The sequence below is a fragment of the Tamandua tetradactyla genome, chromosome 11, assembly GCF_023851605.1.
Source record: "Tamandua tetradactyla isolate mTamTet1 chromosome 11, mTamTet1.pri, whole genome shotgun sequence".
Classification (NCBI taxonomy): domain Eukaryota; kingdom Metazoa; phylum Chordata; class Mammalia; order Pilosa; family Myrmecophagidae; genus Tamandua; species Tamandua tetradactyla.
The window spans coordinates 95,421,125-95,440,838 of record NC_135337.1 but is presented as its reverse complement, the minus strand read 5'-3'; the positions used below and the strand labels follow the sequence as shown (position 1 = coordinate 95,440,838).

The 19,714-nt window shown below is 59.8% G+C and overlaps 3 protein-coding genes across 7 annotated transcripts; 1 reads left to right on the top strand and 2 right to left on the bottom strand.

Moving 5' to 3' along the window:
* The first annotated feature begins 125 nt into the window (after positions 1–125).
* NR2F6 (nuclear receptor subfamily 2 group F member 6) lies at positions 126–9,080 on the top strand. The gene is made up of 4 exons (XM_077122016.1): positions 126–682; positions 3,845–3,939; positions 6,584–7,168; positions 8,470–9,080. Exons 1-4 carry the CDS (start codon positions 384–386, stop codon positions 8,742–8,744), a joined length of 1,254 nt encoding a protein of 417 aa, XP_076978131.1. The 5' UTR covers positions 126–383; the 3' UTR covers positions 8,745–9,080.
* Positions 9,081–9,476: 396 nt separating this feature from the next.
* Positions 9,477–12,854, bottom strand: OCEL1 (occludin/ELL domain containing 1). 5 transcript variants are annotated; one of them, XM_077122022.1, is made up of 6 exons: positions 12,639–12,854; positions 12,061–12,237; positions 11,734–11,933; positions 11,339–11,504; positions 11,082–11,140; positions 9,477–10,913 (listed from the first exon to the last, which is right to left on the bottom strand). In XM_077122022.1, the coding sequence occupies exons 1-6, from the start codon at positions 12,837–12,839 to the stop codon at positions 10,871–10,873; spliced, it is 846 nt and encodes a 281-aa protein (XP_076978137.1). In that variant the 5' UTR covers positions 12,840–12,854; the 3' UTR covers positions 9,477–10,870. The 5 variants fall into 5 exon arrangements, with proteins under 5 accessions (XP_076978137.1, XP_076978133.1, XP_076978136.1 ...); XM_077122018.1 differs by having other exon boundaries at positions 11,082–11,135; XM_077122021.1 differs by having other exon boundaries at positions 11,082–11,135; positions 11,411–11,504.
* Positions 12,855–12,875: 21 nt separating this feature from the next.
* Positions 12,876–18,031, bottom strand: USE1 (unconventional SNARE in the ER 1). Its single transcript, XM_077122023.1, has 9 exons — positions 17,828–18,031; positions 17,487–17,536; positions 17,277–17,355; positions 17,027–17,179; positions 16,572–16,584; positions 16,129–16,156; positions 15,738–15,912; positions 15,315–15,499; positions 12,876–13,572 (listed from the first exon to the last, which is right to left on the bottom strand). Exons 1-8 carry the CDS (start codon positions 17,927–17,929, stop codon positions 15,317–15,319), a joined length of 783 nt encoding a protein of 260 aa, XP_076978138.1. The 5' UTR covers positions 17,930–18,031; the 3' UTR covers positions 12,876–13,572; positions 15,315–15,316.
* Between the last annotated feature and the right edge of the window lie 1,683 nt (positions 18,032–19,714).

Genomic DNA, 19,714 nt, shown 5'->3' with positions numbered 1-19,714 from the left:
GCGGCCCCCGAGGCGAGGCCGAGGGCGCCCCCCGCGCAGCCCGGGCCGGGCCATGGCCCGCGCGCCCCCGCCGGGGCCCCAGGGCGGCCCCGCGCGAGCCCCCGGGGCCCCCGGCCGGCGCCTCTAGCGCGTCCCCTCCCCCCCCAGCCCCGGGCCCGGCCCCGCGCACGCGTGGGAAAGTTGGCCTGGAACCGGCCCGACCAGTTCCTCCCGGGCCCGCGGACCGGCCGCAGGAAGTTGCTGCAAAACTTTTCTGGGGGGTGCAGCGGCAGCCCCCCGCGCGCCGGGGCCGGATGCGCGTGGGGTAGCGCCTCTCCGGGCCGAGCGGGGTGCCCGGAGGGAGGAGCGCACTGGGGGCGCCCCGGCCCCGCTGCCCTGGGGCTATGGCCATGGTGACCGGCGGCTGGGGCGGCCCCGGCGGCGGCGGCGGCGGCGGCGGCGGCGACACCAACGGCGTGGACAAGGGGGGCGGCTTCCCGCGCGCGGCTGAGGACGACTCGGCCTCGCCCCCCGGCGCCGCCAGCGACGCCGAGCCCGGCGACGAGGAGCGGCCGGGGCTGCCGGTGGACTGCGTGGTGTGCGGGGACAAGTCGAGCGGCAAGCACTACGGCGTCTTCACCTGCGAGGGCTGCAAGAGCTTCTTCAAGCGCAGCATCCGCCGCAACCTCAGCTACACCTGCCGGTGAGCGCCCCCCCATCCCGCCGATGGCGCGGCCACCGCCCTGCGGCCCGGCCTGCCACCGGGTCACCTTGCGCCTGCCGCTGACCTTCCCTGGGCCTCCGCTCTCAACCCCCCCCCCCCAGAGAGAGCGAGCGCCCCGGTCCCCCTCCGCACACCGTGCCTGGCCTTGTGTATACAGTCGGCGCTGCCTCGATGCAGGTTCCGTTCGCACCCACCCCCCATCAGGCGGGCCCTCGAGGCTTCCGCCCCAGTTCCTAGGCCCTCTTCCCTCCCTTTTTTCCAGGGACGGGTGGGACCCTGGCCCTAGGGCACCCCTTCTCTTGGGGATCCCGGTGCGCGGGGCACCCGGCGGAATCGAACGTGGGACTTGGTCGGCGGCGCCGGCGGCGTCCAGGGGCCATTGTCTGCGGCCGCGCGGATCGATATGGCGCGCCCTTGGGGTCAAATATCACTTCCAAAGTCGCCCTGGCAGCCGAGCCCGTGGCGCAAGGGAGGCTGGGGTGGCCCAGGGCCGCCCCCGTTCCGTATGTGTGTTGGGGGGGCATTTGGAGGGGGCCACGGGGCTGGCCTGATGGGGATGAAGCCCCCTCCCGCCCCCGCCTTACCCCAGTCCTTGGGTCACCGGAAACGCTGCTGCCTCTGCTTTGAGCCCTCCACCCAGCCAGGGGCGCTGACCAGAGGCTTCCGGAAAATTCCTGAAACTCGGGGACAGCTGTGAGACCGGGTGGGCATAGGACCCTTCCGTGCAACTTGGAAGCCACCATGCTTCTTCTCTCCACTGGTAGAATGACCATGGTCACTGGAGAGCCATTTCTCAGGGGCACAAACTGTGGCCCAGAGAGGCCCAGCAGCTGGCCCTGGGTCACACAGCAAGGGTCTCTGCCCCCAATATCCCCCCATGGGGGGTTTAGCAAGGGGAACTGTGGCATTCTTGGGAGGGATGGGGCAACCACGCTGGGGTCATGGTGTCCCCTGAGAGAAGTTGCAGCTGCAGGGCTTGTTGGCAGAGCTGGACATGGGGCTGGTCCCAAGACTCACAGGATGCTGGGGTGGGGCCCCAGTTGGGGGGCCAGGGCCCAGCCAGGGCTGCCTTGCCCAGGGGTAGCTGGCCTGATCTCTCCTCCACCACTAACTGGGCCACCTGCCTCTGGCCTCGTTCTTGTGGCTGGAATAGCTGCTTGCTCTCTAGTTGGGTCTTTGGGGAGGGTGGGGGAGATGGTTTGGGGTCCCCTGGGGCTCTCTGAGGCCAGAGCAGGGAGCCCCAAGAAAAGGAGGGGGTTTGTTTGGGGCAGGCCTATTTTTCAGAAGCTGTGCGCTGTGTGACCTGATGAGGCCCCTGTCCTTCTCTGGGTCCCAGCAAAATCCTGGGTTGGGAGATGCCAGGGCTCCAGTGAGAGACCCCAGCCCCACGCCTGGCCCTCCAGGAGCCCCAAGTTGGGGGGGACAGAGCTGGACATGCATGCCTCAGCCTGCGGGGTCAGGGCTGGGACAGAGGGCAGCAGGAGACTGCCTGGTGGTCAGGGAGTGCTGCCTGGAGGAGGGGATGGGAGGTGGGCCTTGAAGAATGAGGTGGGCCCAGGCAGAGGCTCAGCATGGGTCACAAGAACAGCATTGTGAGATGAGGTCTCTTGGGCAGGACAGAAGGTAGGTCCCTGTGGAACTGAAATGCCAGGCTGAGGGTGTCAGGGAGCCATGGAGGGTGGGTGCACAGGGGAGGGCCACGAGCATGGCTGGAGGTCAGGGAGGTTTGGGCCACGTGGTTGAACAAGCACGTACTCTTTAGGTGGGATAAGAGGCAGAACTTACTGATTTTCCATGTGCGGGTGACAACAGATCTGTCCTGACATCTCAGCTGGAGATGTGAGGTGGGAGGTGGTGGTGCCTGCCCGAGGTCGGGGTCCTCGAGTCAGGCCCCTCCCTGCCCCAGGCCTGGCCATTTCCACCCGGCTGCCCCGGACCCTCCCACCGCTTGCTGGGTTTTGTTCTGGTTCTGCCTGAGCAGCATCTGCCTATTGGGGCCTCTTACTGGGGGCTGGGCTGGGCAGGGGGCAGAGGTCCGGGCTGCTCAGCTGCTGGTGCTGGGGGACCTGAAGAGTGGGAGTCCCCCCTGCCCCCATGCGTTCCTTCCTCTGCTATGGGACCTGCAGCTGGGCCCAAACCCAGAGAGTTCTGTGTGGGGTCAGCATCTGCCCTCCCTCTTCTGGGTGGAGAAACTGAGGCAGGCAGGGATGCTGCTGCCCCGGGGCAGGGTTGGGCTGGGTGTCTGAGCCACGCCTAATTTACTCTTCCATCTAGTTTACTCCCTGACTGTCTCCAGGCACCCACATGGTGGCCGCCTGTGCTGGGGATTCCGGGACCCCAAGAGTGTCCTCAGAGAGACCCCCTGTCCATGGTGGAGAGAGAGGGAGGGTAGACCAGGGCCTGGGGAACTTTGAAGACAATGGGTCAGTTCAGAGCTGACACTAGACTGGGAGCCTCTTACTTGTGTCGTGTGGAGCTACCTGTCCCCTCCCTGGAAGAGGCCACAGCCGTCCCCAAGAGTTACCCAGAGGAAGATTTGCAGGCATTGTCAGGGATTTAGGAGGTCTTCCCGGAGGAGGAGGTGTGGGGCCTTCAAGGGGGGATTGGGGTTCACTTATCATTCATTGATTCATTCATTGGTGCCGGCTTTGTGCAGGGCAATGCTGGTGTCCTATGGAGGACTGGCCCCTGGCCCGGCTCCTCGTCCCTTAGTTAGCTCACAGAGCCCAGCTCCTAGACAGTGTCCCTGGGACAAAAGCCTTGCCCCCTAGCTTGACAGCAACCAAATAAAACAAAACTGGTTAGGCTTCCATGTTTTAAGTTTCCAAGCTTTTGCTCTTGCTGTGTCTTTGGCCTGGAATCACCTCTCCATTCACTGATAAAACTTCTTCTATTCATCGCTCAAAACCCACTCCCAATGTGCCCTCCCTGGAATTGTAGTCTCCTCCAGTGGACTCCTATTCGTCCATCACTACCCACACCAATTGTCCTTTTCCTCTGCAGGCTGAGCCCCCAAACCCCTCTGGGGCTGCCCCATAATCACAGGTGTTTCTTAGGTGCAGCCTCCAAAAGTGGCTCACTGGTGGTTTGGGGAGCCAAGTGGGTGTGCTGTGGTGACCCCTGAACTCTTCGTGCCCCCAGGTCTAACCGTGACTGCCAGATTGACCAGCATCACCGGAACCAGTGTCAGTACTGCCGCCTCAAGAAGTGCTTCCGTGTGGGCATGCGGAAGGAGGGTGAGTGCCGGCCCTGCCTTCCCTCTCCTGGGGGCTGGGGGCCGTGGGGGTCAGGGCCTGGCACTGTCATCCTTGGACCCTGGGCTGGGGAATCCAGCGACCATCTGGGGCCACCTTGCCACTGCAGTGCAGCTGGGGCTAGGGGCCCTAGACTCGGGGGGGCCCCCCTTTAGACTACTTTCCAGCAGTACCTCCCAAATCATGGTCTGAGAGGCAGGTTCCCTGGCCCCTCCTGGTGCCCTGGCTTGGCCTGCTGCTTTCTTAACAAGGATGTGTTTTGTTATTTGATTTCATTTGCTTTCCTTCCACCCTCCGCCCCTCTTCGTGTTTGCCCAAGGCAGGAGCTCGCCTGATTAAGGCAAAGGGCAGCTTACCCTCTGTCTGACCTGGGAGGCTGGGAGCTGGAGGGAGGCACGGCCTCTTCCCTCTGACCTGGGAGCCCCAGTGGGCGTGTATGGGGGCGGGGAGGGGGGGCTGAGCCTGGAACTCTTACCGAGGACTGTTGGGATTCACAGTGGAGTGGGGCAGGGTCGGGAGCCCCTGTGCTTGGCTCTCAGGATCCTGGATTTTGTCACGGGCCAGTCTGGCAGTTCTTCTCTGTGTCTAACTTTAGTCTTTCCTGCTTGGAAGCTGGTTTCTTGTCTACTTGGACTCTGTGGGAGAAGCTGGGGGTGACTGCTCTGAGTCTGTCTCCTAAGACTGTCTGCTCATTGCCTTTGGTCCTTTGACTTTGGGGGTGACCCCCTTGTCTCCCCACTCCCAACCTGGATTTTGCCTCCACTTGCCTGCTTGACCTAAAATCCTGAGTGTGCCTCAAGTGAGGGCGTGAGATGCCACCAGTTCAGGGGTGACAGTAATCAACCATGCCTCACGCCGCCGAAGGCTAGCCTTACCCTAGGGCACAGGCTGTTCCCTCTGCCTGGAATACTCACCTCCCCATCCACCCCCCTTACCTCCTTCAAGTTTGTCCTTGGAGAAGCCCTCCTGTCACCCCCACCTTCACATTATCTGTCCTGTGCTGTTAGTATTTACCTCTGCATTGGACTGTCGCCTGAGGGCAGGGATTGTTGTTTGTTTGCTGCTCTATCCCCAGTTCCTGGACCAGGTTGGGGCATTCAGTAGGTGCTCGATTAATGCTTCCTTGCTTGAATTACCATTGATTTAGCACTTACCTATAGGCCAGGAACTGCTTGAAGGGATTTTTGTAGATTCAAGGTTTGCTTCAGTGTTTGGGGTCTTACTATTACTGTTGTCATCTCCATTTTACTGGTAGGGAAACTGAGGCACAGAGCAACGAGAAGAGATTTCTGGCCCAGGGTCAGAAAGCAAAAGAATCGTGGCTGGGATTTGAACATACAAAACCTGGACTGACACGGAATGGGGTAGCTGGGGAAAGGGGTTCCAGGAAGGCAGTAGCAGGTGCAAAGCAGGGTGGGAGCTGGTCTGGATGAGGGAGGGACTGGTGAGGCTGGGGGAGGGGTGCCTAGTCTTGAGAGCAGAGGCAGGATGTGGGGGTCCCCCAGCTGGACCCCTAGTGGTTCTAGGGACTCATCTGGGTTTCACTCTCAGGCCTCATCTACCTCTGACCCTCCCCCAGGGCCCTGCTTCACCCTCCCTCCCCCAGGGCTGGGCCAGCCCCTGTTCCCTGTGTGGTGGCTTGACCAGGAGTTCATGGAGGTGACCAGACAGGGTGTTCTCACTCAGTATGACCTGTTCATTTCTCCCTGGCATCCGGCCCAGTCTGCTCCCCACTTTGTCACTCCAGTACTTGCTGTGGCCTGGACACCCTCTGTTTATGACTCAATTTCCCGTTTTCACCCCAATGCTAGCAACAGGGCAGACTGGCCCTGGGCTCTCCATATCTGCCCCCTGAGTATGCAGAGCTGCTGGTGGCAGTTATGGGTACTGAGTAGGCGTTGGGGGGCTGGGACCCCACCACAGGGACCTGGACAGATGAGACCTGCTCCTGGGGGCCCATGGTCTTGGGGTAGGGGAGAGAGGTAAAGATATAAAGATATGACCACATCTCTATGGGAAGAGTAGCCAGTGCTAGCCAGGTGTGCCCATCCCTGGTGGGGAGGACCCCCACGTCCTGGCAGGGTGACCCCTCTGGCCTCACTGTGGACTGGACTGGCAGGTGGGGAGAGGCGGGTGAGCCTCCGGAGTGGACACAGTGGGGGCGGGGGGAAGGGACCAGGTGGGGATCAAATGTACCCCAACCAACGGGTCCTTTCCAATCTGGGAGGGGGCTTGGGGGGAGGGGGCTTTGGGACTCTTCCCCTGGCCCCCCACATGCCACATTCCCTGCAGTGCGGGTGGGGAGGGACGGAGCAACTCTCTGGTGACTTGTGTTCCTTTTGTCGGTCCCCCTCCCTTATTTTTCCTAATTTGACTGCTGCCTCACTCCCCTCCTCCCTTTCCGGCTATCTGGAACCCATGTACTCCTCTTCCTCCCACCCCACTCTCCCCTGTCTTACCTCCCTCTCTCTTCCCCGGGCTTCCCTGCTCCCCATTTCCCTTTCTGTTCCCAATCCCGTGGCCTGTCCTCCTCCCTCTCCGGTCCTTCCTCTCCCCCCTCCCCCCTCCGCCCCTCTCCCGGCCTCCCCATCCCCCACCCGCCCGTCCTGCACCCCGCCCCCCGCAGCCGTGCAGCGCGGCCGCATCCCGCACTCGCTTCCGGGCGCCGGCGCCGCCTCCTCGGGCAGCCCCCCGGGCTCGGCACTGGCGGCGGCCGCGGCGGGGGACCTGTTCCCGGGCCAACCGGTGTCGGAGCTGATCGCGCAGCTGCTGCGCGCGGAGCCCTACCCCGCGGCGGCGGGTCGCTTCGGCGCGGCGGGGGGCGCGTTCGGCGCGGGGGGCGGCGCGGCAGGCGCTGTGCTGGGCATCGACAACGTGTGTGAGCTGGCGGCGCGGCTGCTCTTCAGCACCGTAGAGTGGGCGCGCCACGCGCCCTTCTTCCCCGAGCTGCCCGTGGCAGACCAGGTGGCGCTGCTGCGCCTCAGCTGGAGCGAGCTCTTCGTGCTCAACGCGGCCCAGGCGGCGCTGCCCCTGCACACGGCGCCGCTGCTGGCCGCCGCCGGCCTCCACGCCGCGCCCATGGCCGCCGAGCGCGCCGTGGCCTTCATGGACCAGGTGCGCGCCTTCCAGGAGCAGGTGGACAAGCTGGGCCGCCTGCAGGTGGACTCGGCCGAGTACGGCTGCCTCAAGGCCATCGCGCTCTTCACGCCCGGTGAGCCGCGGTGGGGCGGGCTGTGCTGGGGGGGTGCCTTCGTTAAGCGGGGGAGCCGGCGGGTGGAGGGGGTGACAGGAGAGGGTGCACCGTCACGCAGGTGAGCTGCTGGGGCGAGGATGGGGTGCACACAGCCTGGGTTTCTGCCTCCAGCCAGAGCGCTGGTAGGAGTTATGGGGCACCCCAGTGCCCCCCCAAGAACTCCGAACCGGGGCCCCCTGACCCAAAGGTCTGGCCTCCTGGCCCGGGCCCCCACGGCCTACCTGATGGATACCGAGGCATACCAAGAAGACTCCACCCCCGCCCCTCCCCCATGCACTAACGGCCGGGTGAGAGGCAGGAGACTGGAATAGGACCCTGGCCTGACTTTGGCCCTCTCAGCCCCCCACCCCACTTCCTGATCTCTGGCCTCCATGAGCCCTTTGACCCTGGGCCCCCACATTTAACATTTAAGGAGGGCTGCTGGATGGGGATGTGTGTGGCACCTGGTTCTGGTCCCCCCCTCCCCCGACCCTCCACTCCCTAATTCCTTAGACCCCTAATCTCTGATTCAGTCACCCCTGTCTGCCCCCAGTGGACCCCCGGCAGAGCGCAAGGCTGCAGGATGGATGGGGCGGGGCCTGAGTGCCCCTCCCACGGGGGGCGGGGGCATCGGCTCTAGAACCAGTTACTCGCTAACCCACCGGCAGCTGCAGCCTTTCCGTATTCCTTGACTAGGGGGACACCACCTGGCCGCAGATCTCCCCAGTCGGCCCCCTGGGGTGTCACTTTGCCCTCTGGAAGGCTCCACACCCCACTGGGTGCCTCCTTGGTTCCTGGAAGGGCCCAGGGTGGGGGGGGGGTAGGAGCCAGACCCAAGCCCCTCTGAGTGGGAGCTTTCATTTGCTAAGCATGGCTTTGCTCCCTTCTCTCCCCAGCAGCCCGTGCCTCCTGCCACCTTCATGGATCCCCCTCTGGGTGCTGTGACAGTCACTGGTGCCCCAGGTCCCTTTCTGGACAGTCTGGACACCCCACTCGGGCTTGTTCTTCCTCCCCAAAGCCCCTCCCCAGTCCTCCATTCTGTTCACACTTCCTCAGAACTTGTCTCCCTGTCCAGGGCCTCACCCCGTGCACCCTCTAGATGTCACTGCTCACCCCCAGTCCTGTCCTTGGCGTGAGACCACCTCAGCACCCCTCCAGGGCTGTCACTGCCTTTGATGTCCCCATTTGTGCCCCAGGGGCCCAGTTTCCCCATCAGTGCCCGAGTCCTGTCTCTGCCCCCAGCTCTGTCTAACCTTGGCCTCCTGTGTCCCCCCGCCCAGACGCCTGCGGCCTCTCGGACCCGGCCCATGTGGAGAGCCTGCAGGAGAAGGCGCAAGTGGCGCTCACCGAGTATGTGCGGGCGCAGTACCCCTCGCAGCCACAGCGCTTTGGGCGCCTGCTGCTGCGGCTGCCCGCCCTGCGCGCCGTGCCTGCCTCCCTCATCTCCCAGCTCTTCTTCATGCGCCTGGTGGGCAAGACGCCCATCGAGACGCTCATCCGCGACATGCTGCTGTCGGGAAGCACCTTCAACTGGCCCTACGGCTCGGGCCAGTGACGGGCTGGTGGCCGCTGCCCCCAGGGGGGACGCAGTGCTCTGCCAAGGCCGGCCCCCGGCCCCCCTCCTTCTCGGACTCCTCTTTTGTAAAGACTATTTAGTGTTTGTCTTTTCTGTTTTCTAAATGATCATGAAACCAAAAACAGACTGGGGGCTGGGGCTGCGGCCCCTACCCGGGGTAGGGGTGGGGGACCGAGGCCCCAGCTGCCATGCAGCCCCCAGCATGCCCTGTGGGACGCAGCGGAGCTTCCCTGGAGGCCGCTCTTCTGGTCACACCCCACCCCAGAAACTAGGAGGCGAATGCGTGGAGGTGAATAATAAAAGACAAGATGTTTCTGCCTGCGTGGCCTGTGGGCCTCCTTTGGGGGAGGGTCCCCCACCTGGGGCTGCTCCCAGCCACCTAACAACAGCCTGCCTGACTGTGATGGGGGTTGCCGTTTCTGTTGGACAGATGGGGAAACTGGGGCTGGAGGGGGGAGCGCTGAATCCAGGTTCTGGTCTGCAAGGGTAAGCCCTGTAGTTACTAGACCCACACACGCCCAGATTTTTAGGGTCAGCCCTTACAGGGCTTCTGAGCTCTACTGTTTCCCAGCCTCCAATTCTCAGTCCTTGCGGACTAGGGGGCATGGCCTGGCCACAGCATGGGGGGCATGCAAGCCCAGAGCTGGCCAGTGCGATTGGACAGCAGGGTTTATGTACTGGGAGGACAAAACTACAGCAAGGCAGAGCCCAGAGGGCAAGTCTAATCTCCAAAGATGCCGCTGGAGCTCCTGGATCAAGCCAGTCCTGAAGCTCTTGGCCACGGAAGTTCCCCAAACCTCAATTTCCCCTTGAGCAGTTGGGAGTTTGGTTTCTTCTTGAATGAAACAGCCCCCTTTTACCGTTTCTGGGAGGGGCAGGGGAGGGTGCGGGTGCTGTCCACTGAGATGGGACACGGGCTGGCATATGACACCAGGAGCCTGCCATCCCACCTCAGAAGTTTACAACTTTGCTTTGTTAGGGGAGGCCTCAGTGGGGTTGTCTTGCCAGGGCTGTGACACTTGTAGGGGTTTCACTGAGGCCCTGCCAGAAGAGACAAGTGCTCGAAAAAAAAGCAAAGGAAGGATTTGTGTGTCACTCTACAGGCTGGGCTAGTCCTCCCAAATGTTCCCATTTGGGCCCTGATATCCATCTCAGAGGAGGCCTGGAAGATGGGGGGGGGGGGATGGTTCTCATGTGCATGCTTTGCCCCCAAGAGAGGAAATAGGGGTGGGATGGGGAGGACATGGCCCGAAACAGTCTTTGGAGACAATCTGTGGTTACGTGGGGGTGCTGTCCATTGGGCTAGACAGCAACACCCCATTTCTATTTTCACAAATCAAGGGTGTCTGAGGACTGAGTGAAACCTTTGGGTCTGTCCTGCCATCCTATCCCCAATCACTTTGAGATCTGACTGCTTAACTCCTAAATCTCCCACAAAACCCCACCCAAAGGGCCCCTCCTGCAGAAAGCCATTTGCAGCCTCTTGGTTGTTCCTCACAGGCGGTCCCTAGCATCTTACCCCCAGAACTTCAGGATACTTTTTAAGCAAGACTGGTGTCTTCTGCCACTCTGGCCTCCATTATTAGGACTGTGGAAACTCCCCACCCAGAAACCACATCTGGGCCCTGGACAGATGAGGGTTCAAACTCAGCCCTGGAGATATCAGACAAGTCCCTTCCTTGGAACTTCATTATCTTTCCCCTGAAAAGTAGGGAGAACCTTTTCTTGGGTGACAAGCAAAATCCACACAGTAGGTGTTCAAGAGATGCTTATTCCAGCAGAACAAGAACAGAACCTGCTTGAGGAAGGTGTGCTGAGTTCTGGGGTCCTTGTAGTCAAGATGGGATCCCAGAGGAGGTGTTGGAAGGCTGAGACTCCAGGGAGGTGGCATGTGCCATCTGGGAAAGCCAATCCGGGCAGGGGGAATGGGGGTGGGGTAGGGGCAGAGGCTGGAGCTAGGGAAGTGGAGGGGCTGGGGAGCAGCAGGCCAAAGCTCGCCCCCCACCATGGCACGTGCCTCCGCACTCAGAAGTAGACCGAGCCCTCGCTGTCACCCTGGGCATCGAATTTCTGGATCTGCATCTTGAGGTGCCTCAGTTTACCCTTCAGGTAGTGGCAGCGAGCCTGCTTGTCCAAAAAGCTGGGGTCCTGGGTGGGGCAGGAGCCAGGGAAGTCCTTGTTGCAGGCTAGCCTGCAGCTCTCATGCTGCTCTGGTCTTTGCCTTTTCCTCTCTGAGCCTCAGAAAAGGGGCAGCAGATCTCATGGGCATGTGGGGAAGCAAAGGCAAGCTTGGGGGACGCAGGAGTCACAACTCACCATCTGCTTCTTCTCAAACTCCCTCCAGACGTGAGCAGCAACGTGGGCTTCCTTCTGTGCTGGAAGGAGGAGGGGGCTCAGGGGGTGTTGGTCCAGGGACAGGGGTGGGGTGGGGCAGGTGGCAAACTCAGGCTGAGAGAGGGGAGGTGACATGTCAAAGTTAGACCCTGAGGGCTGAGCCCATATGACATGGTACCCTCCCAGGCTGGAGGAGGAGCTGGGTGGGAAGGGCTGCAGGGCAGGGGTTCTGGGCTGACCTGACTTTGGGGTGGGGGCAGTGAGCACAGCAGGGCCTCCAGCTGCTGGAGCTTTGCCCAGGCCAAGCCCACCTGCTCCTGCAGCTCCAGGAAGTCTGTGTATTGATCCTGGAACACCGCCACATAGCGACTCCGCTCCCTCTCACTGCTCACTGGCGGGTACTTACTGCCGGGGTGAGGCAGGTCAGAGTGTGAGTGTAAAGACACCCCCACTTTCCCTCCATCTCTGTAACATGATTTTCTTCCATCCAGTTTTCCAGGCTGGGCTCCCAGCCCAAAATGCCTTTTCCCCCCTTTTACTACTACTTGATGAACTCCTAGTCACCCTTCAAAGCCCTAGCTACCGTATCTCTTCCCTGTTCCTGGGCATCAGGAGCCTTATAGGGGACACTCACAGCTCATAGTCAGGCACCGGTTGGGGCCTGGGTACATTCCCCCCAGGGACGGCTCCAGTAGGCCTCTTGGTGCCAGGGAGGACCTGGGGGGGCAGCTCATCCTCAAACACAATCTTCTTGGGTCTCGACCTCTGGGCTCTCAGCTGGGGCTGGAGCAGAGGGCGGGAGGAGCTGGTTTCCAGGCCTCGAGACACCTGGTGCTATAGAGCCCGCAGGAATCAGGATTTGGCGTTAACAGGGGTGTGGGAAGACAGGACTCCCAACCTCGGGGGACTAAAATTGTAGCGTAGTCCTGGGCCAGGTGTCACCCAGCCCGTACCGACTCACCGGGGGCCTAGGGCCGGACGGGCGGGGCAGGGGGACCCCCCGGGAGCCGCGGGATTTAGGGGGCCCCCGGGGGGGCATCGGTCTCCGGGCGGCGCCGCTTCGGGGTTCCCGGCTCGGCGGACAGGTCCTGCGGGAAGTGTCGTGGCCCGCGCGTGGCGGGGGCTGTCGGCGAGAGGCCTGCGGGCCCGGGAGGAGGTCGCGCGGGGCAGGAGCACATTGGGGGTAAGAGCGGGACGGGGGGAAGGGGACGCGCGTGGGGCAGCTGGGGGGTGCGCGCAGGACAGGAACACCGGGGGACTGTAGCGCCTCGCCGGGCCCGACCGCTATTTGCATAGACGCACGCGATTGGCCCCCCGGGCGCTCCCCGCCCCGCCGCCGCAGCCTACGTGCCCCGGAAAAGCGCTATGCAAATATGCCCCTGACGTCACCGCACCGCCTGAGCGAGGCTTGAGTTAACCCCCACGCTGCCGGAGGCTCGCCGTGGCGGCGCGTGGAATACCCAGTCGCCACCCCCGAGAAGCCCCCCGGGATCCCCGCCCCGACTGCGGGTCGCACGGGCAGCTCCCGCTCGGGGTCACCTGTCCCAGCGTCAGGAGTCCCGAGCCCGGTCCGCTCCCGGAGAAGCGCCTCGGGTCGCGGTTGTGCATTAACTGGAGGCTCCACCCGGAGGTCGGGATCGCGCGGCAGGGCGGGGCCTGGGCGGGCCCTCCACCCCACACACCTGAGACAGGTTCCAGTCCGACGCCGACCCTACCCTGTGTCCGGGGACAAAGACGCATCTTCTCCGGCCCTCGGTTTGCCTAAAGAACGGAGCATTTTGGGCGCACCTGCACTTCTTTGTTTATTCAACAAGTATACATGTATATTTACATTTTTCCTTTTTTTCATTGAGGTGAAATTTACATAACATGCAATTCACCATTTTAAAGGGTGCAATGCGGTGGCATTTAGTGTGTTTACGAGATTGGGCAACCATCAGCCTTATCCAGTGCCAAAGCTTTTTCATCACCCAGGAAAACGCCCTGCGTGTACTAAGCAATCCCGCCCCATTCTCCCCTACCCGCCTCCTTCCGACTTGCTGTCAGGGCGGAATGGCCTGTTCCGGACCTTTCATATAAATGGAACCTCACACTGCGTCCCCTTTGGGGTCTGGCTTCTTGCACTGGGCCAATTTACAAGGTTCAGTCACGTAGTAACATGGGTCAGAACTTCATCGCTTTTAAGGCTGAACACAATTCCACTCTAAGAACGGGCCGCTGTGTTTCTCCACTCCACTGCTGATGGCCATCTGGGCTCTTCCCACCTTTCAGCTGCGGTGAACGAGGCTGCTGTGGGCATTCGCGCACGAGTAACTGAGCTCCTGTTTCCAGTTCTTTTGGTTCTAAACCGAGGATCAGTTGCCGGGTCACAGGGCAATTCTGCATTTAACTTTTTGAGGAACCATCAGACTGTCCTCCATAGCAGAGCATGAGGATGCCGATTCCTCCACATCCCCATCACACTTAATTTCCTCTTAAAAAAAAAAAATTATTAAAGTCATCCTAGAGGGCCTGAAGTGATATCTTAGAGTTTTCATCTGCACTTTCCCCAATGGCTAACAATATGGAGCATCTTTTCACGTGCTTTTGGCCATTTGTACATCTTCTTTGGAGGAATTCCTATTCAAGAGACTATGCATTTTACATTAGGAAAGATATTATTGAATCGTTCTTTGCTGCACCCATATATGCCCCCACTGGCAGGGAGAGAAACCCTGTTTTCTCCTACAACCTTGCCAGCACTGGGTGTTATCACAGATTACCTGAAGTGCATTTTCAATGTTTTTAATCTTGGCTAATCTTATGAGTGAACAAGTTAAAAACAAAACAAAACATTTATATTTCCTTTCCTGTCCACATTCTTTGTAAATCTTCTATTTTTTTCATATTGATTTTTACAAGTTCTTCATATAGCAAGGAAATTAATTTAACAAAATAACACCTTTTCTGTTGCTATTAAACATAGGAACTTCCAATTTATTTTGCAACTTATTTTTGTTAGAGGGAATCAATTTTTAAAATTCCAGTATGTCCCTTTCTAGTTTACTGAATTGTCTTGTTGACACAGCTTCTTAGTCAATTTGCTTGTCTTTCATATATACAGTGCAAATAACTTTGCTTTTTTCTCCCCCTTTTCTCATTTGTGAATCTCATTTCTTCTTCGCATCTAATAGAATTTTCTATTCCCTCCAGAAGTTATAAATCACAGGGGAAGGAGGAGGAACTGTGAGAACTTACTAGTATTTGCCTGTAAAACTTGCTGCTGCCTTTTGGTTTGAGGTTTTTTGATTAAGTTAGGAAAATATCCATCCACCCCTTTCTCACTAAGAAACCGAGTGACGGAAGCTGAGTGGTAGAAAGTGCCGCTTTGGTGCCTGCAGTTGTTTTCTGACTCATTAAGGTGGCCAATTCTATTATCAGCTTTTGAACCCAATGTTGAACCCTCCCTTTGGCTGGGGTGTAAACCCCCTCCCTTATAATGTTTTTGCTATAACGGCTGTACCTGGTGGTTCTGCACCTAAGCTGATGGGGCCCACTTCCACTGTTCAGGACACACGCCCGTGCACCCATCCATCTCCTCGTCCCAGGCTACGCCCTGTGAAGTCTGCAGTGGGGCTGAGGACAGCCAGGCCCACCCTTCCCCTAGGATCTCCATTCCATGATCCGCTTATAGGGTCCCAACTCTAGCTTCCCTGCCTTATTCTCTGAAATTATCAGATTGTGACCTGGGGAGGGGAGGGTTTCTGCTCAATTCCCCCCACCCCGCCCAGAAAGGGCCACAACCCACGTGCGTTTATTGAATGACTGCATAAGATCTGTGGTGTCCTGAAAGCGTGGGCTGTGACTGGTACAGAACTGTCACCTTCAATCCCAGGGAAGGCCCAGCACCGATGCCCCTTCTTCCAGGGAGACCTCCAGGCATGGCCCTGCCTCTTGCCCCTCCCTAGGTACCCCAGACAGGATCCCCTCCTCTAGCCCTGCCCTGACCCCTCAGGGCTGAAGGATCCCCAACCGGGGGCTCCCTGGGGCCTTGTGGGGTGCCAGCCTCAGCCTCAGGGAGATACCAAGAGGCATGGGGTGTGTTCGCCGGGTCGCTGCCCTGCAGACTGACCTCCCTCCCCTGCTCATCTCCTCCCTGTGGCGCTCGGGGACCTCTTCCAGAGCCCGTCCTATCTCACTGCCTACCACGCAGGGGCGCCCGGGACCGGTGCAGACCTTTATTTGAGTTTGGGCATGATGCGGATGAAGAGAATCATGCTGATGAAGATGAAGCAGACGAAGATGAGCATGGCCCAGAGGAGCCAGTTGACCGACTTCTGCGTGTGCTGCTCCAGCCGCTCCGACTCTGTCTTCAGCTTCTCCAGATTCTGGTCAGCCAACTTGAGAGAGTGTGACAGGGTCTGTGGGTGAGGCAGACAGGGTATCATCAGGCTCGGGGCCATGCCTGGCCTCTCCTGGCAGTCCTGGGCCGTCCAGGTCTGCACTCCTTGGCCCTTGCCAGTGCTGTGCCTTCTGCTAAGAACACTATTTTTACCTTTTGTCAAACTCATACTCATCTAACAAAACCCCAGCCATAATATCCCTCAACCGAGAAGCCTTCTCTGATGCCCTAGGGCAGGAGCTGGAGGGTCCCTGCACCTGGTTGTCCTTCTTGATGACACTCTGGGCGGCCAGTGTGTTGGTCTTGAGGTCCCGGGCTAGGCCAAGCATCTCCTCCACCAACTTTTCCTGAAGATCCTGCTGCCGCTGGAGAACAAGGTCTAGCTCGGCTGCCGATTGCTTCTCATCTGTTGGCCTGGACCCTGCCACCCCACTGACCTCACACATGAGAGGAGGAGTTAGGGAAGAGAAAAGACCAACATGTTTCACTATCTGCTTGGAGCCGCAGTTTCCCTATCTTTGCTTCGGCTTCTGAGAGGAACATTCCCAGAAATGGATTCTGTGGTTGAAGTCCTCCTGGCACCTCCATGATCCATGGTTTGTCAGTATCCCCACATCCCCCTACTGCCCAAAGGCTACAGACACTTACGTTCGCTTCCGCACGTCCAGCTTGGGTTCTGGAAGCAGGACCGTCAAGAAAGAAGAGGATTGACTCGTGCTTTTGAGCCTCTGCATGCTGCTGTGCTGCCCGGCCTCCTTGGAATGCTGTTCCCCATCATGCCTGCTGTCTCGTGGGCTTCTGATCATGCCTCAAAGACCCAGCTCAAACGCCCCCTCTCCTAGGAAGTTGTCCCTATCCCCTATCCCCTTCCTTCTGGCTCTGCCCTGGCCTCTGGGGAGACCCCAGCTATGTCTCCTCCAGAGGCGACCTCCACAGCCCCAGCCCCTGTCCCAGGCATAACTTGGTGATACCCTTGGGGACACCCTCCTTGGGCTTATCTCACGGGAACCAGGCTGGGCATGGACAGCAGGGACATGCGACTTATCCCAGGCAGCTAGGTCTCTTGTACTGTTCTATTCAGGGTAACTCACCCGCAGCAGAGTCCTATGGGAGAAAGTGGAAGGGGGAGCATTAAATCACTCACCCTGATGCCCTGAAACTGTCTTTTCTGCTCTATGAACCTCAGTTGGGGCCGAACAAGCCCCATGATCTCCGAGCCTCAGTTTCCTCATTTATAAACTGGTACTGACAATAGCTCCTATTTTGTAGAGTTGAGCTGAGCCACATAAAATGCTCAAAGGGACACCTGACCCATTTGATGGATGAAGGATCATGCCCATCTCATGGGAAGTGGTAAGCCAGGAACGAAAGTCCGCACCAGCCAATTATGGGGCTTAATTGGGCATGCACTGTTTTTGCCTTCTATCCAACTCTTATTCATCTAACAAAGCCCTAGCCATAATGCCCCTTTGGTGGGAAACTTCTGATGCCCTAGGGCAGAGACTGTCATGTCGAGGGCTACCAGCCATGAGGGAGGAAGTCCTACCGTGTCTAGTAGCTCACTCCGCATCTCGCTGGTGTACCGGGCCCGGGACTGCAAATGTACTGTCTTTGTGGCAGGCACCCGCTCCCTGGTTGTAGTTGGCACCCGGCCCGGGGCTAGAAACTGGTTGGCTAGTGCCTTCTCTGAGGATGAGGTCTGCACAAATGTGGGATGGAGGGTCACTGGAAGTGTGGGTCCTAGAGACCCAGATGAATGTGTGTGGGGGGCAAGGAGGCTGGGACATCCCTCTCACCAGCTTCTCTGCCTGCAGCATCCCCTTTAGGAAGTCCACCTTGCGGGAATATTCATTGATCACCTCAGAGACTGGTTTGCTGGAAGGCGTGAAGAGGAAATAGGAAACGTGCGACTGTCCCCAGCTCAGGTGAGTCCCGGCCAGCCCCCCTGCACCCCAACCTGGGGGGCAGGGGGTGGAAACCGCTAAGGGAGGCAGCCCAGCACTCACCACTCCTGGGCCTTCAAAGCCTGCAACATGTCCTCCAGGGCCCCCACGTACTGGGGAGGGAAAGTGGGGTGTCACCCAGGTTTCCCCAACCCTCTCCTGCTTAGGAAGGCTAAGGGCGGGGCCAGGACGTAGGCGGGGTGGGCGAGGGGAGGGGCCAAGTGCTCAGGAGGCGGGGAACAGCGGGAAGGGGCGGAGCCTGAGCAGCAGGGGGATGTGGCGTGACCGACCGGAAGGGGCGTGCCCAGTTGGCCGTGGGGTTGGCGGAGGTCCAGGTGGCCGTCAGCCCTGGGAGGCAGCCTCCGAGAGTTAGGGTCTACCTGGTAACGCGGGTTCTCCCTCACCTTTTCCAGACGCCACTCGTCTGGGTCCCGTTTCTCCGCCGCCATCGCCTCGCAGCGGCACAGAAGCCTCACCAGATTCAGTTCCAGCCTCGACGCCGCCATAACTATCAGGCTTTACCCCGCCTCTTCCGGCGGCGCCATCTAAAGGCGGGCGGAAGTGCCTCCCCCTTAGTCTCGTTCCGGGCGGAAGTGCTTTTCCCCTTCTACTCTGACCCAGCTTTGTGTGGGGCGGAAGTGACCTTTGTCGCCAGTCCGTCCATATATACTAAGGGAAAAGTTGATTGCTTCGGAACGCCGGCGTCTTCCGGGAGGGGTATGAGAGACGCGTGCTGTAGTGTCATCCCGCGCTTGCTGCGTGTGCCTTACTCTTTCCGTCCCCGCTGCTCAAAATGTCCCCTCCCACGGCCACACCTGCTTGGCTTCTTCCCGCGCCTCCGCCTCCAGGCAGCTTTCTTTGCTTTCTCGTGGTGGAGAGGCCCTGGCCTGGGACTTTGGAGACCAAGGCTGTGCCCGCCCAGGTTTTGTTATCTGTAAGAAGGCCCCATCCGTAATTGCACTGCCTTGAGCTCCGGACTCCACCTCTGACAAGTGTATTGATAAAAATGCAGTTAAAACGGACCCTTTTTTTTTTTCTAACAAATTTATGTTGCCTGATAGCATGATAGAGTTGGTTCACTCATATTTGTAACGTTAAGTAGGCAATTTAAGAAGTTTAACTATGAACATGCATTATGGTTGGCAAATTCTGGCGGGTATTGTGCAGCGGTCGCTTCCTGAAGATTGAAACACGGAGGAGAGCGAGCCCCTCCGGAAGGCACTGGGCGAGGGCGCTGGCCGAGCTGCCTGGGGCTGTTAATGCTTCTTGGGTTTGTTTCTTCCCCTGGAAAGCGAGCCTTGTAACAGTGTTGGCTGTGGGGGGCGGCCAGCCAGCCTTGGGGGCCTGGGTCAACCCTAAGTCTAACATGTCCATGGGGGGCTTCCATTGCCACCCGGCACGGTCTCTGGGGAGTTGAGGCATGTCTGAGGCCGCCAGAGCCACCCTCCTGGGGCGGACAGAGCGAGGGTGGGGGCTCCACAGGGGGCTGCATGGCAGCCTGGGGTCCTTCCAAAATGCCACGGAGATCAAGCCTGGAGCAAGTAAAGGGGTCTTCTAGGGCCAGCAGGGCAGGGTCTGCACCCCACCGGGCACCTTGCCTCCTCGTGGCTGGTCTCTGGAATGCGTGTGATCAGGAACTTCCACCCTGTAGGGTGGCTGTGGGCTGCCGAGGGCCTGGGGCCAGGCACCTGGGGGGCCTGAGCAGATACAGGGGTCCCTCTCCCTTCTGGCACCTCCTCTCTGATCAAGACTCTGGGCCCACACCACCCCCAATCCCACTGCCCACGCTTTGCGTGCAGCCCCTGCAGTTGACAAACACGGCTGGGCCTCAGTTTCCCCACTTGTAAGACAGAGCAGTAGAGCTAGCTGTCCTTGCTGAACGAGTCCCATCTCTCGCCTTTTGGACCTATCCACAAAGCAGCATCCCCGGCGAGCCCGGCCCCTGGTGTCCCTGTGAGGCTTGAGCAGCAGCAGTGTCCGGTTCCCGGAAAGCCTGCGCAAGGACTCCAGGCAACAGGCGGCCCCACTTCTGGCCCCAGCCAGCCCGGAGCTGGTCTGCGCGAGAACCGCGTGCGAACACCTTTCAGGCACTTTGTCTTTATTTCACAAGGCGTGCGTGACGCCCCTCAACCCAGGCCCACGTGTCCAAGCGTATGGGGAGTGGGGCGAGCCTGAGAGTGGGGAGACCCTTCCCGGGGTCCCTTGGGCTGTCACTGCTGACTGCGAGGGACGTAAAGCCTCAGGCCTTGCCCTCCTCACCCGGAGGGGGCCCCCGAGGTCCAGGTGGCTGG

Excerpts from the sequence above, each read along its gene's own strand:
- USE1 (XM_077122023.1), bottom strand. The coding sequence starts at position 17,929 with ATGGCGGCGTCGAGGCTGGAACTGAATCTGGTGAGGCTTCTGTGCCGC. Across the intron at positions 17,180-17,276 it reads TGCTGCAGGCAGAGAAGCTG|ACCTCATCCTCAGAGAAGGC; the intron begins GTGAGAGGGATG and ends ACATTTGTGCAG. Across the intron at positions 15,500-15,737 it reads TCATCAAGAAGGACAACCAG|ACCCTGTCACACTCTCTCAA; the intron begins GTGCAGGGACCC and ends CCTCACCCACAG.
- OCEL1 (XM_077122018.1), bottom strand. The coding sequence starts at position 12,839 with ATGCGTCTTTGTCCCCGGACACAGGGTAGGGTCGGCGTCGGACTGGAA. Across the intron at positions 12,238-12,638 it reads GACTCCTGACGCTGGGACAG|GCCTCTCGCCGACAGCCCCC; the intron begins GTGACCCCGAGC and ends CCGGGCCCGCAG. Across the intron at positions 11,934-12,060 it reads CGTCCGGCCCTAGGCCCCCG|CACCAGGTGTCTCGAGGCCT; the intron begins GTGAGTCGGTAC and ends CGGGCTCTATAG.
- NR2F6 (XM_077122016.1), top strand. The coding sequence starts at position 384 with ATGGCCATGGTGACCGGCGGCTGGGGCGGCCCCGGCGGCGGCGGCGGC. Across the intron at positions 3,940-6,583 it reads TGTGGGCATGCGGAAGGAGG|CCGTGCAGCGCGGCCGCATC; the intron begins GTGAGTGCCGGC and ends CGCCCCCCGCAG. Across the intron at positions 7,169-8,469 it reads CATCGCGCTCTTCACGCCCG|ACGCCTGCGGCCTCTCGGAC; the intron begins GTGAGCCGCGGT and ends CCCCCCGCCCAG.